Source organism: Anopheles arabiensis, chromosome 3 (genome assembly GCF_016920715.1).
Source record: "Anopheles arabiensis isolate DONGOLA chromosome 3, AaraD3, whole genome shotgun sequence".
Taxonomy (NCBI): domain Eukaryota; kingdom Metazoa; phylum Arthropoda; class Insecta; order Diptera; family Culicidae; genus Anopheles; species Anopheles arabiensis.
Genome location: NC_053518.1, coordinates 31,086,738 through 31,102,904, shown reverse-complemented (window position 1 = coordinate 31,102,904; position 16,167 = coordinate 31,086,738). Strand labels below are relative to the sequence as shown.

General features: G+C 43.2%; 1 protein-coding gene across 3 annotated transcripts in view; it reads left to right on the top strand.

Annotated features, from left to right (window-relative positions):
- The window catches only part of LOC120902278, a 68,530-nt gene extending 54,233 nt beyond the window's left edge, over positions 1–14,297 (top strand). For all 3 annotated transcript variants that reach the window (XM_040310889.1, XM_040310892.1, XM_040310890.1), the window contains exons 4-6: positions 6,198–6,334; positions 6,436–6,612; positions 7,063–14,297. In XM_040310889.1, the coding sequence (XP_040166823.1) occupies positions 6,198–6,334; positions 6,436–6,612; positions 7,063–7,181 (433 nt within the window). In that variant the 3' untranslated portion in view covers positions 7,182–14,297. The remainder of the gene's footprint in view (positions 1–6,197; positions 6,335–6,435; positions 6,613–7,062) is intronic.
- The last annotated feature ends 1,870 nt before the right edge of the window (positions 14,298–16,167 follow it).

Genomic DNA, 16,167 nt, shown 5'->3' with positions numbered 1-16,167 from the left:
CTCAGCTGCCGGCGCTACGTGCTGCACCGATTGCAACAAATCATCCGAGAAAGGGATGCCTTGGCTCGGTGAGGTGCTAATGTTCCCTAACCGTTCGCGAAGGGTTTATGGGTTTGTATTTTTTCGAAGCGGAAATGTATTTTTATGTAGTTTATTTTTTGCTATCAAACATTCATCATTTTTATTGAGTCATTTTATCAACTGTATTGTTTTTAGTTTTATCTTCATCACGTCCATTTAAGCATTTTACTTCGAATTAGGTGTTTTTATTGTTTTGATGCCGAGCAAAGCGCTACAGCCTTAAAGTATGCAATTCGAAGTAAAAAAACGCCTAAAGATATGCCATTTTGATTCGAAACATTCCAAGCGGTCTTTGATGAACGATTTATCGATCCTTTTGTAAAGGATTGTTTGCCATTTAAACTTAACAAAGCAACCCCAAAGCAACCAAACATTATCATGTTTCATCGTAATTCACGGCCACCCGGTTAACAGTGGCAGGAGCTGACAAACGAACAAGCCACGAAGTAATCAACCACCACACGCGTGCCACATCATCGCTAACCGCAACGGATGACGAAAATAATGACGAGACAGCCGCTGCTGACAGGCGGCTGTTAGTCTTGACAAACCCGATAATTGTGTATCGCTCTCGGTTTTGACGCGACACGTGCTGCCGGTCGTGTGGTCGAGCCCGGTGGGCTTTGTTTGTGCGTACGAGACAAATAAGCTTTAATTACCGCTGACTAATTAACTTTCAGCTTAGTTTTCAGTTTACAAAAGCAGTGTAATATTAATAAGAGAAGGTGAAAATGGCTAGCAGTATATTTGTTTAAGCATTATTAATGTTTTTCCTTTGCTGATTACAAAGTGTGGGTAATTTTCGCCATGTGGAACGATTTTTCACTGCGAAACCTTCCTAAACGGGCACCTCAATCTGTGCATGATTGCGTTGTAAGTTGCGTTCCAAGATTTGAAAACAAACTTCACCAATATCCTCCGAAAGGTACAAACATTAATTTCCATTCTCCATCACGATCGATTCCTTCGTAGCGGGTCCTTCCGCCCCATCCCAAAACTTTTGCACGAGCGAATGTATAGTCTAGAAATTTATCAGCTATTTTACAGCCCCCTCTTGACAAGGGGGATGATACGCTTTCGTAAAATCTACTCCTAGTTTCCGAAGCAGCCATAGCACATGACGAGGGTACTTTTGGCAAGTGCGCGCAGCACTCAGGCACGAAAGAAAAAGTAAAACTTACCTCATACCGGTACGGCAAGCAACTTCGGCAAGCAGCCATTTTTACCACTCATCCTAAAAGTATGCAATACGGGCGACACATGATACAGCCCCGGTGCTCGCCCTGCCTTGCTTGCGCTGCCACACGCGCTGTACCGCGCTTAATGAAGTACATTAATTATGAACGTCTTCGGTGTGTTTTATCTGTGTGCGATACCTGTACGTTCGCATTGACGCCGCTACGCCGTAGCTGCTAATGCCTCGTAAATTCTTAAGCTTACCGGTAAATTGTTTTTCGAAACCGTGCCTGACGTACACACGCTCGCACGCGCGCAAGCACAACAATAAATTACCGTTCCGTGCGCGCGACTTTGACAAACAGCCACAAGTCGACACCAGGTAACGGAGGTAATCAAATCAATTCGCCCCGTCAGCGAATGGGTGGTGATTTAAAGTAACGCTACAAAAAGGCAGGCGAGAAATGATAACAAGCCACGCGGCAAACACTTGGCGAAGGGAAAGGTAGATAAGTATGATTTTGTTTAAAAATTCACAGCACGACCGAATGTAAACTGCTTCGCTTTATCACGAACCCGCTCTGCCCTTTACCCAGCTGGTGGATTGGTTTCATGATTGTCTTCGATCTGTTACGCGTGTTTTCGCTAACCTAATCAATGCGCTTTCACCCAGTCACAGGGCCAAGGCGGGGCGGGTACGAAATTCTAATCAATTTTTTCTTCGAAATAACACCAGCAAAACATGCTTCATCAAACGTGATCGGCCGTGCGTCGCTGCCATGCACTTCCTGTCTGCCGTGGTGAGTGATTTTGAGCTGAAAATAAAACCCTTCAGCCAGCCAAGAAAAAAAAGGCAACTTACATACCGTATCGGCAGCACCAAAAGCCATCCGAGCGTATAATTCAAACAGCTGGTAGGGTGAGGAACCAAAAATCACATGCTGCTCGTTCGTTTTTGGGGTAGCGTATTTTGGAAAGTTTCTTTATGTTATTTTTTTCAAGAATGCTGAAAAGTCGATCTCATTTACGCCCATGAGTGGCTGCACACTGCTTGCTCCTAGCAGCATGCCGGGCACCGTGCTGGGAATGGGAAATTGATTGGTTAGACTGTTTTCCTATCTCTGGCGTTTGTGATTCTTCAATTCCTGGCAGTTGAAGCAAGAGCAGATTAAAAAAAAGAGGGAAGAGAATCAATGTGCTCGCACCGGCAAACGAATCGATTGGAGGAGGTTGAAAATAGGTGAGCTGAAACCTGGCATCTAGCGTACGATGCGTTCCGCATCACCCGGCAAGCGATGATATTGTTTTCCCCTTTTATCATACCACCCGGGTGGCAACCGATCATTACCGGAACGGTGCTGATAGGCTCCGGCAGCATACGGCCGGCGCTCTTGATTGAAGATTTTTCCTTGTTTCCCGCTGCTGCCAGCTGCCCGCCCTGCGTGAGCAAAAGGGAATTCCCCCCTGTGCTATATCGTTGCGTGATGGAGACGCACGGTACTTTACTGCCGCTTACTCCCATGGAGACGCACGGTCGCTGACGCGCAAAACGTGCCCCAGTCGCACCAGGTAAAATGGCACGCTTGTGCTCATTAACGTTTTCAGAGTGCCGGGTTTTTTTTCTTCCTCTTCTCCCTGTCCCAAGAGGAATCATGATGCTATCGAGATTGAGTATTCAATTAAAGCACTGTCTGGGTGGTACCACCCGCACGCGGACGGAAAATCATTTCTACGCAGCGGTATAGCACAATTGGGTGGAATTTTACAAATGAATTACAGTATGCAAATTAAGCGCATTTGAACGGTCGTTGCAGTAGCTTTAACTAGCTTGTGTTAAGTGTCGCTAACAGCCAACGTTATGGGACAGTTTTGCAAACCCATCTAAATAATCATCTGTTTACAATAATGAATCAAATGCGTGAACGTTGGTGATGGTACTTAATGAAGCAGTAAATTGCTTTTCCCCGCTAATTGCAAACGTGCAGTGCAATTAATGTGGTTGTTTAATTGCATCTATTATCATTAAGCAATCAGTTTGTTTTATGTTTTTTCTCTCAATGCAATCACTTAATTATGTGGTTTTAAGCGCATTATATTTATTTACTGGGAAAATGTGTAATTTATTACGGTTCAAACAAACCTTTCAGACAATTAACAGATCTGCCACTAATTGAGATGACAGAGAATCACACATTGCAAAGCTTATAATGCTTATAATTTCATGTTTCAATTAAAATAGTGTATTTTAATTAGATTGGATGCAGATGGAAATTAACTTAAATTGAAGCCATGTTTATTTGATAAATATTTATATTTAATTCTTATAAATTGTTTAATCTGCTAGGTAATAGTAGGTGAGGAATTTCAATGCTAGATGCTCAAAAACAAATTTAAAATATGAGTGCTCTGCACCATACCAGCCGTTGCCCGTTGGGTGTGCAAATGTTTCTCGGTAATCAGCAAACATGACTTAACACAAACAGAAACTTTCACCCCGTTTTGCAAGAAACAACACTTTCCCCGCATTTCACTCCCGTTGCTCCATTCCGCTCAAGACGTACTCGAAATGGAAAGAGCATGTCTGCCTTGCTAAAGAACATGCACTAAGTGAAAGAACCTTGTTTCGGAAAAGGTTTACTCCAGAGACTTCCCAAGATTTTACGTGCCCTTGCCCGGACTTCGTAGAGCAGCAGCAGCAGCAGCACCAGCAGCCTAATAAACACTGGACATTATCACAACCCCGAGACACGCTCAAACACACACACACAGACACGTTGCCAAGTAAACAAATGTCAAAAGTATAGCTGAAGGTGATGTTGTTGCTCCTTCTTATTTGGGGGGCTTTCTGGTGAGAACATAACATGGTTGCGTTTCGCACGAGCATACGCAACGGGGGAAAAAAGGGACGTTAGCGCACGGTTCGTAACGAGCAGACAAATCCCAGGACCATTAACGCAAACGATGTGACCGAGCTGCCCCTTGAAATGATTATCATCATCGTGTTTGACCACCTTCTTGTACACACACTCTCTCTCTCTCTCTCTCTGTGCCTTGGGCAGAGCTGGAGCTATATTAATTATATTAATTAATTGGCTAAGTTGTACAATGCGATTAACTGCGCAAACTGGTTGGCCTGTTACTTGTTTCATTTACTTGCAAAAAGTTACGATCTTTCTCTCTTGTTCTAACCACAAGATCGTTCCGTTAGAATGGACTTGACCAATCGATAATGAACTCACTGTGCCTTGGGGTGCTTCTGAACTATGACACGACCGACCGATCCGATGCACCGTGCCTGCTGTAAATGGCGCATGTTTGTTCGCAATGGTTGGCCCTTAAATCGCACGCTTTGTAAGCTGATGTGACCGTAACCCAATTACGATGCTAACCGGATGCTTAAAGGAAGTTCACCTCCCCTATTCAGCTGCTGCCAACCACGGTTTAACTGAGCCGTACGTTGGCCGAGCAGTCTCATCTTTAACCCGCGCGTTTCGAGCGCTTTACCACAGCCCAGCCGATGATAATCATGTACGTGATGTAGTGCAGCCACAAACAGTGCCACAGTAATGGCCGTCGCTAGGTGGTTGTGCGCGTTGCAGTGGAGATAAAATTGGAGCACTGCCAGCGGAAAACTGTGTCAGTGTAGCGTAGCGGAGGAATAACAAGCGAGGTGGTTGGCGTTCAATCCTCACACCCACGGGACAGTACAAAAAAACAGTGTGCTGTAAATGAGAATGTTTTAAACTACGATTTTACTGCTTCGTTGATGGGAGCTTTCCTCAATTTCATCTCTGCTGACAGCGCTCATTAATTGATCGATATAGTTTCCTCTCTCTCTCACTAGCTCTTTTTCCGCCAACATATTTGATCACTTTAATGTCACAGAGTCACAGAGGAACCTTTACACAGACGTCTAATTTAGTGATGGGAACTCGGGCACGGAACTACACGGTTCCAACTACTTGTTTGGAATGAATTCCAGTTTCATCCGATTTTTTGGAATCGATTCCGATGTTGGAACCGATTCTTCAGCAGACTCTGATTCAGATTCCGGAGACAATTCCAATTCCCTGTTCGGAATCAATTTTGGAGCCGATTTCGATTATGGAATCGATTCCTATGTCGGAGCCGATTCTGGAGTTGATTCCGATTTCGGAATTGACTCCATAGCTCCTTCCGGTCTATGGTGTCGTAAGCCGCCTTGAAGTCGAAGAACAGATGGTGTGTTGGGATCTGGCGCTCTCGGCACTTCTGGAGTAGAGTGAAAATTTGGTCGGTGGTGGATTTGTCTCCAACAAACCCAGCTTGGTAGCTGCCGACAAAATTTGTAGCAAAGGGCGCAAGTCGGCAGAACAGGATCTGGGACAGGATCTTGTAGGTGGCATTCAGAACTGTGATGGCTCGAAAATTCGAGCAATCCAGCCTGTCGCCCTTTTTGTAGACTGGGTGAATATCACCCAACTTCCATTCCTCCGGTAGTTCCTCCTGCTCCCAGACTTTCACGATCAGCTGATGCATTTCGACGGTAAGCCTCTCCGGCTCCATCTTGAAGAGAATTGATCATTACAAAGTAAATTTGGGTTTTTGGCGGCTATTGATACAATCGTAGCTGCATAGGAGCTTATTCTCATGGAGGAATCAAAATTGAATTGAAGCTGACTCCAGAACCGGTTCCTGAGTCGATTCCGATACCTATGCCGATTCCGATTCCAGCATCGATTCCAATTCCGAAGCCGAACCGATTTCGCAAACTGATTGCAGACCTATTATCCGGAATTGATTCCATAAAAAATTGGATTCGATTCCAACCCAAACTTCACTTTCCCATCACTAGTACACAGACAAAAGCGAAGAAAAATCGATACCCTGCCAATAACCATTTGAAAGCTTCATGACAGTGTTCTTTTCGTCCTTTTTTCTCATCCCCCTCCCCCCAATAGCGCCATCGCCGAGGGCATCCTGACCGATAACCCGCACCTGGTGCTGCTGTTCTACCTTGCTCAACTATTTCTAAGAGAATTAATCAAAAGCCACCGACTGGTGCAGGTAATACCGATGGACATGTCCGGCTATTACGGTAAGTTCATTGACCTACATCCTTTCCCCCGCTTCGAAACGATGGTGCGGTGATGCTGTTGCCCCCGTCGCGCCTAACCAAGCTTATCTTCTCCCACGCAGAGAACCGGGCCGGCCCGTCCAATCTGGGCAATGTGATAAGTCAGATACTGCTCTGCAAGCAAATTACGCCCGACTTCAACCAGGAGGAGCTGTGCAGCATTACGAAGGACTCGCAGGAGATCGCCCGAATACTGCAGGAGCTGCAGGAGTTTATGCCGCAGCAGGAAAACTACCTGGGTAGGTACAGTCGAGGGCGATCGATCACATGGTCACACTGAAAGATGTGAAATGGTCGTTGGGTTTTTGTGGTTTCTGTTTGCCTTGATTTGGAACACATTCATCAAGCATTTGAGAAAATGTCAAAAGCATGTGGGAAGCTTTCGAACTACCCCTTTCCCTCCAATACAGCATCTACTTGTTCATTGTTTTTGATCCCCGTTGTTGAGAGGGTGCGTCATTTCGCCACCTCTTGCACGAGCACTCTCGTTGGCGCCTAAAAGTATGCACTACCGCAAACAGTGCATCACTTTTAAACAACCACACAAACACACACTGTCATTGCGTGCTTTTCCTTCGTACCCGGAAAGCCTTTCGTAGCCGGGGCCATGATTCACTCATTTTATTCGATACCGATGGCCATCCCTTCCGTCATTCCCCAAACACCTCACCTCACTTGCTTTTTTCCAGAGCGAACCATTGCCCTGACGACCGAAATCAACGGACCCTGGCCGGCGAAGCGACGGCGTGGATCATTATACAAAAACATGGGCCTGCTGTGCTGCGTCTCTCGGCCCAACTACCTATGAATGCGGACGTCACTGCGGCCGAGTGTGTCGTGGACTGATCCGTTCGATCAGCCAGCCGCACAATGCATCATCGCCCTCCCGGGAGCGTAACCGCAACCGCGTACCTCCCTCTCGCCCCCGGCAGTGCACAACAATAAAAAGGACCGCTTCTCCCTCCAACCCTCGTCGCCCGCGAATCGAAAACCCACCGACCCTGAACCAGGCAGAAATGGCAGGAAATGTACCCGTGGCGTTGATTTCACATCAACGGTATGGATCACTCCGCATCGCAGTGTCATCGATGGATCGAGCGCGCTCGAACAGCGTTGGCCAGACGTGGCTGGGTTCGTGCAAAACTTGAAATTTCGTATTGGTACGACCCCGCAGCATGGCCGCGGAAAGTAGAGCATCGTTGCTCACTCGCCAGTAAGCTTGCCTGAGAAGGAAGCTGGATGGATAACGGCAGCCCGCGGTAGGATATCGCTTCCGGGCTCCGTTTTTCGGTTAACGATAACCACAGCCAGTGTGTGTGTGTGTATGAGTATGTGTGAAAGAAATAGAACGAATGTGCGAGAGAATGATGATGTGAAAGGCTGCACAAAAAAACGCTGCAGCCTAGAGAAGCCAGCGAGACTAAAATAGATGCGATGGACAGCGATGGCGAAGTGCAGCTGCATCCTGCACTGCTTGATACATTGCGGCAATAAAAAAGGATGCATCGGACTGTAACGGAAGCGCAGCAGGGGGCACCAATGCACCAATGGAACGAACATACACACGGACAGACACTCTTGCACTGCGAAGGAAACTTTACCGTAGGCAGCAGGCAGCGAGCGAGCAATGCGCGAAATAATGCCATGTGAGACTAACGTGCTGAAAGGGAACTTTATTTTTGGCTTCATTTTTTTTTGTAAGTTGCCGGGGGTGCCATTTTTTGTTTTGTTTCTCAAGTCTTTTTTTGGTTCAACTCTTTGTGTGTGTTTTTTTTCTATTTTATGTTTGTATGGATTTTTCTATAGCTCAGACGGGCGATTGATGATAAAGATGATGGAAGCAGTTTTGGGTCTTGTTTTATTCATTTTTTTAATATTATTTGCATATTTGACCTCGGTTTGACCTCTGAGAGCAAACAAAATTAACGCTATTTTATAATTAGTTTAATGCTTTTTTTAAATTAATTGAAAAAACAGGGTTTCTTGCATCAATTTTGCGAAGTGAGCTGCCTAAATTGTCTACTAAGATTTTTGTATTGTTCAAAACTATTGCTTCATCTGTGCAATATGAATATAAGGCCTCAGTTTTAGTACAGAATTTCATCTAATTGCATCTTATTTATTTTCATTACATTTTTTAAAGTAATTTGTAGGTAATAATTATACAAGTCTTGATTGTTTTAGCCATAAACTGCTTTAGTTGATAAATTATGAGCAGCCGAAAGATTACTCACAAATAGTTTGTTTGCATTTCATTTCGTCTTAATTTTTGTCCCAACTTAATTCGCCCAAAAAAATATATTTCTGTACAGTGCGCAGCATAACTATGCAATCAACGTGTTTTAGGAGAGTGGAAAATTGAAAAATGTTTTGCATTTTTGTTACTACGACTAGTATTTTTTTAATTGAGTAGCTTTTTTCGGGCTTTTCTACAACTGTCGTTTCCGTTTATTATATTATCGCCAATCAGTTTAAAAATTTGTCTTTTGTTTTTCGCTAAACTTTAGATACTGCCCGCCTTCGATGGCGCCTATTCTTCATCAGCTAATCAGACCTTGCCTGACCCCGCTTAGCAAATTTAGCCGAACTTTTACTCTTATTGGCTGACTTTATGATCAGCTGGTTGTCTCTCTTTGTCTTATCTCTTTTCGTCCTTATCTCTCTGACAGCGCCATCTGGAACTATCTTTGAACATTATTCGAGCTTTCCTTGACAGCTCGTTGCTTTGAAGAGCATTTGTTTGGCTAATCTACTCGAGGTCGATATCGTGCTAACAATTTTTTAAATCCACAAACTCATATTCAATTATTTTAGTATTTTTTTACTACTTCATTGCATTGTTTTTGATCCCAAAAATTGATGTTTCTTATCAAATCCATAGCTAAACTGGTTGCCCATATTTTTACGTTTTGCACTGTAGAAAGCATTCTGCTAAAGATTAAATCGAAAATCAAATTAAGCGGTTATCCTTTGGATTAGTATCTTTTTCTTCTTCTTTTTTGTTGGCCTGCTCACGATAGAGCACGTCGATGTAACATGGCCCAGTCAACAATTATTCTCCAGGATGCTCGGTCCCTGGCTGCAAAACGACAAATAGTGTAGCTAACATCGCAAATAGGACGGGTAAACCCTGCACAACGAAACATGCAATTCCTGACGATACCAAAAGCCTTCTTCTTCTTCTTCTCCTCTTCACACTAAACCAATTTTATCATCCACTCATTTATGCTGAAGTGCGCTCTCCTAAATAGAGAACAGTTTTCCACGAACCAGATTACATGGGATGGACATTGTACCAGCACACCAGCAAAAACAAAAAAAACATCCCCATGAGATTTATTGGATGCTGTAAACTTTCAGCACAACATTTACATCCCCACTGAACGGTGTGTTAAAATATGAACATGATGAAAATTGTTTCATATCCTTTTTTGTACCATCAAAACTAAAACTTTTCCTATGACAGTTCGCTGAATAGTTTGCAACTCCCCTTCTCACCCTTCTGCACAGTTTGTGGCAGTAGTGTATGAACATTGTGTGCTTGAGCATGCACATTATTTGCATAATTAAATGCTGCTTTATTATTCAACATCGCGCTACAATAAAATCGAGCCGATAATCTACAACAATCGCACTATGAGCACTTCCATCTATTCCGGTAATTATGCCAATCTAGCGGGTTGTCCACATGCTCTGGGTTTTTGGTACCCTTCACCTGTTTTGCTCACACCGTTCTCGCATGTGGAGGCAGCATTAAGGCAGTAATAATTATTGCACGGGGGAAAAACCGCACCGATAATCGATCCCGATCGAAGGCAAGCGAGAAACTGTGTGTGTGTGTGTGGGTTCCGAGAATGAGAACAAAATCCCCTTTTATTCATCGCTAATTATGTGAGCGCTTACCCATTCACCACCGAACGCGCGCGCGGTGTATCAAATTGATTGAAGCGATAGGTTTTTTAGGCCAGCCCCAGACCGGTTCGCCGATCGTAGAAGAACGCGGGTAAATACATTATGTTTAGCTTCCAAAGGCTCCCCCCAAAACTGGAATCATAATCATTAATCAAATGCTTCATAGAAATGGTTGTTTTTCTCTTTATTTTCCCTTCCCACCGGGGGCTTCGGAAAATGTTGAATTGTATGGGTCGAATATTTGTTTAGCCCGCAACGAAAAAGCGCGACTGCTGCCTTTCCCCTTTTTGTTTGCGCCGCCCCAAAAACACACTGTTGTACCGGACCCGAAGCGCCCGAACGTTCATTTGTTGCTCGTTTGCTTACGCTTGTGCAGCTTTTAATGGAAGTTTAATCAAGCGGAAAAATATTACCCCAATACTACCTCTGACTGACCCACCATTCGGAGCCGTGTGGCTCGGGGACCCGACCACAACCGGAATGATTTCATTAGGAGATTTCCGTCTCCCGATGTTTCCGGCATGCCGGCGGGAGCAACAATCATTTCAATAACCATAACCTCCTAATGACCGGCGTAAATATTGGATTAGATTAGAATTAGCGCAGAGAGCGTGCACGATCCCTGGCGTGGTTCCCTGCGCTGGTGGTTGGATTTGTGCTTTCGAAATAACAATTGGAGTTTAGGGATTAAATGGATGAGTTTGGGGCTTAATGTGCACACAGTGCGTTCACGGTTGGTGCCAACAAGGTAGAGGCTCTTCTAATTGTTTCCCTCCTGTTGGTGTAGGCTGAAGCAATGTCACGAATTAAACCTACGGCTGAGAAGATTAAAATGGGCATTTAGTTGCAGCTGACATGCGTACAATTTTTCCATTGCATGTGCTTTGTTTGACTGTATTTTTGTGTACTTTTTGTTGATTTTTATTCCATCTTTTTCACGTCGAGCGATGCGTAATTATGGGCATATAGTTACGATCATAATGGCACAATACATTGCGCAACGGCTGCGATGGAAGCAAACCAAACTTCGAAAAATAAAACACACCCAAATGATCTTACAATTAAGTGCTAAACAATGTAAAAAAAATCGATTGGCATTGTTATGTTAGAACACACCACATGATACTTATCTTCTAGATTTAAGTAGATTGCGAGATTAAAAAACAAACAAACAAACACGACACGAAAAATGGTACAGAATACATGTACAAAAGCAATAAATTTCGTATATTTGTTATCGGTTTTATATTCCTCAACCATCTGGAGTTTGCGCGCGCGAGCGAGAGAGAGAAGAAAACATAAAAACAAAAGCACACCATACGAATGCGTAGCATTGGGAAAGCATTTAAATATTAACCGTGTAAGATATCGTCGAAAGGAGCCAGGCGTAGACGGCAAGCAAGCAAGCGCCTCCTCCAATGATAATAAACATAGTAATGTTACATACAATACTCTTTGATCGGATTCAAACGATTAAAGGTCAATGGAGCAGTGATCCAGATCCACTTAACAGACGATCAACTTCAAAACACGATTTTTAAAACGCACCGGTACACCTGTAGAATGAATTCGAATTAAATTCACCATTTATTCACAGTCACACAGCAAATACGCATATGCTCTAGCGATACAGAGAACTAATAGAAACATGTTCGGGAGGTGTTTTTATTTTTTTACTTGCAAAAATATAACATTATTAACATTTAGCATATTCCCATCGGTAGACAAAACAAAATCAAACGTACGTGTTTGTAGAAACCTACATTATAGCAAACATAAAGCGATCTACATTGCAGTAGTTGTAGGAAAATGCATTTTATTGAAAAAAAATCTCCATTGTTCCAACCTACCCTTAATTAAAACGCTGAGCGCCGTAATAAGAGCAAAGGGGAATGCTGGCGGGCGTGGATGCGATTTCGTTTACTACGTTTAGTGATAACTGTGATATAGATGTCCTGTTTGTCAATTTGAGAAATGGAAAGTAAAAACAAAACCAACAAACAAAAAAACAGCAACAAGCACACACACACAACTAAAGATTATGCGAAATGTTCGATGAAAGCTCTCAATCAGCCGAACGGAGATCGAACATCCCTAACAACCGTGGTGATGAAGATGATGATGACGATGTTGAGGCAGCATTGCAAAGCGTTCTGTTCGAGTTTACCTACATTGTAACACACATTCAAATAGTACTAGTTGTAATCGTATGATGTAGTGATAGTGCAACCGGTAGCAAATGGTTGATTGTCTGATACGAAGCATCAAGCGCACATCTAGCCATGTTAATGGGGCGGGTAAAGGGGTACATCTGCACACCGAACACGTTTTATATGCATACTTCTATTTAAGCATTTCAGCAACAAAAAAACAGAGGCTATAACCTATTACACACAACCAAAGGTATATAAATTGTTGTTTAACTCACCCTTTTAAAGATAAGGCCCATTAAGATGTGTCGTGTAGAGGGAAAATAGAAGAAAAAACATGTAAAGAAGCATTTGTTGTTTGTGTTATCATTCTGTTGACATTTTATTATGCTAAAATCGATCGCGTTTTGAGTGTGTTTTAATGCAAGAAAAAACTCATTAGGTGCAGTTTAGAGGTAAAATATCATTTGTATCTTGTTGAATTTCTATTGTAAAAGTTTTCGATTTATACGCCATAGTAAAGGTAAGGGGCGATCAAGCTAGCACACAACATCAAAAGCCTGTAACACCAATCAAAGTAGTAGACAGCATTTGGCAAATGTATACAGAAACTGAGACAGAATCGTGACATTACAAGCTATTATACAATTCATCACAAATTATCTAAAAGCTCGGCTTAGAAGCACACTGAGCAACGTACTCACCACCAAACGAAACCAACTCAAACCAACCCGTTACCGCACACCAGTACACCGTTTTGCCGCTGGGGCACAAAGCAAGCGACCAAAGGAAAGGTAAAAAAAAAAAAACAAAACATTCACTTACTTATATTACTTCACTTCAGCTCATGTAAAGAAGAAGGAGGAAAAAGCCCCGAAACAGCACAACAACAGTCACGCGCGTAAAACATAATGTCACGAGCGACTTGTGTCCCGGCGTGTTACATACATGTTGTTGAACCGAAAATAGAAACCATGTTCTGAGGAAAATTATGTTCCAGCCAGTCCAGCAGGCAGTTAGTGAATGAGGCGAGGAAAGAGGCGTGCGCAGGAAAAAAGGACAGCAGCAAAACCAAACAAGATGTATAATGTCTTATTTCGTGGACCAATGTTTCGTACCATCCGTGGACGTACTACTACACACTTGTCGCAACTTGTACGCAACAGCAAACATACGCATACGCTTACCTACACGCACGTGCACCTTTTCGATGAGTTTGGACGAAATGGAGCCAAAAATCTTAGTAGTGCTTGGAAAAATGACCTTTAAGTTATTTATTCCGTTTATAGTATTGGATGACAAACACATTCAGACAAACAAAACATTGTAATCCCCTTTCCTAAGACTGATTATTGTACATTTCATTCACCTCACAAAATGACTCATTTCGTGGCCCAGTGTTCATCGAGTATTATCCAACCATTTTATGTTTAAGACAATCTAAAAGACAATTTCAGCAAAACACGAACAAACAAAAATCACTATCACTTGCATCACTATTCCACAGTGTACCGCTGACTACTAATAAGAAAAAGTAAGGCAAAGAAGAGCAACAAGAATAATGATACAAAATATAGCAGTTTACTTATAGAAAACAAAACCAGAACGCAAAACAACAATACAAATCAAATACAAAGCAAAGTAAAGCACCATCTTTCAAAGTACTGTAAAGCCCATACGATATATATAAAAAAAAGACACGTTCAAACATGGAGCAAACACGAACAAAATGCACCATTTCCATGTTCCGAGCAAGGCAGCGAAAGCGCAACTGTATAATCAAATCAATTACGTGCAACAAAAAACAAACAAACAAACGAACCGAGACCCAATAAAATGAAAGTACATTTAAAAAAACGAAACCATTCTCGGTCAAGAGTGTTGTTTGTTGGCATGGTCCCGTGAGTTGAGAAATAGTTTTACCTGGCGCTAATCTTCTACCAACTCTCGCTGGTTGTTGTTTATCTGGGCCGATTGTCTTTCACTCCGAGCGTATTCAATTATCCCACCTGGAGTGCATTCGAGTGGACGCTAATTGGCGATAATGGGCGAAGGCAGTGGATTTAACTAGTTCCCTGCTTGGAAACGACTTTGGCCGAGCGAAGGAACGTCAACTACGGCTGTTAGTACTGTCCACCTTGCAGCTGCATATCGTGTAATGAAACGTTCACAGTTACCCGAAGGCTTCACAGGGGAACTAGAGGGATGTATGCAAATAACGGGCTAATAGCTTGGCAAGTTTTAATAAATCAACTCTTACATCCTCATTACAAGCCATCGATCAAGCGTTACGCCGAAAGGTGTACAATTTCGTATTTTTTTTAATTTTATTGTACACAAGCGTTGTCTTCAAATGACATACAGGACTGACTAAGCTTTGGCAGCAGTAGACCATACAGCTATACTTTGGTAGAATTAATTATTAAACTCCGTACATCTCCATTAAAAATCATTGCTCGAAACGTTACGCCTAAAGGTATGCAATCTGCTATTCTTTCAACGATGTTGCAAACAAGTGTTTACTTTAATGGACACAAATCACTGTCTTATCGTTGGAGATAATGCCCCAAATGACCTGAGCTGACTTCTTAAAGCGTCCCACATTTTCGCTTCCATAAATTTGCGTAATCTAATTTACCACAAATTCTGCGAAAAAAGACTCCGCTTCAAACGAAACAACGCGATAACCATACTCATAAATTTATCCCGCGCACAAAATAAAACACGCCGCCAGCCAGCAGCAACAACTTCAAAGGTAAGTCCATTCAATTCATTTCATCAACAACGCTTTTGCCGTGCTGCATCAACACGTCCAGCTCACGGTCCGCCGCACCGCCTCGGCTTATCAGTGGCCCCGATCGCGTCCGCCTTTATCGTTTCACCTTCATTAAACTTTTCACTTCTGGCGAACATCTTCATTCAAATATTATGCTCATAAAACTTTTGCCCCGGCAACCGTCGGCGTGACCTTGCCTTGTTGCCCCCTGTCGTTGGCTCGTTCCCATGGACGGGCGAGGTTGCACGTTGCCCAAGTGGCCCTACGGGTGTTTTGGCTGTTGTGCGAAAGCATTTGCAACACTACCAGGGCAGGACCAAACCACCGGGACCGGCTGAATGATGTGTTGTTTTTTGGCAAAATTTAATTTACCGTCATAATTAAATTTTCCATCCATTGACTTCATTTGAGGGGGGACTAGTGGGTTCCTCTTCTTTTTTTTTGGGTGTAGTGTTTGATTCTCATTTTTGGCAAAAATTATTTGTGTGAGGTTTTACCTTGAAGCATGATCATCTGGTACGCTGCCAAATACAGCATTTCGGTTGTTGGTGTAACTTGCACAAAAGGTAGAACATAACACAGCTTTGACTTCCAGCAGCCAACTCCGGTGCGTTCAAGTTCAAGGGAAAACTTTCCCGGATGCTCTCCGGTGGAGTGGATAAGCGTACTACTACTACTACTACTAGATTACTGCTAAATGACCACCAACATGGCTTACCGTGTACAGCAAAGCTAACCACCAGCACGAAAACTTCGTCAGTCCAGCCAAGGCCAACCTGGCGTCCGGCGAAATTCCCTTGCCGAACATTGGAGAGACCGATTAAGATTAAGCAGTAAAAAATAATTGCTCTCTCGTGGTCGCAGCACGTCGGTGTCTTTCCCAACAGACGGAGAAGGGCGGCTAACGAGACCTTGAAGCACTTGAAGTACTTGTTGCTGGTTTCGCTCCAACTGGT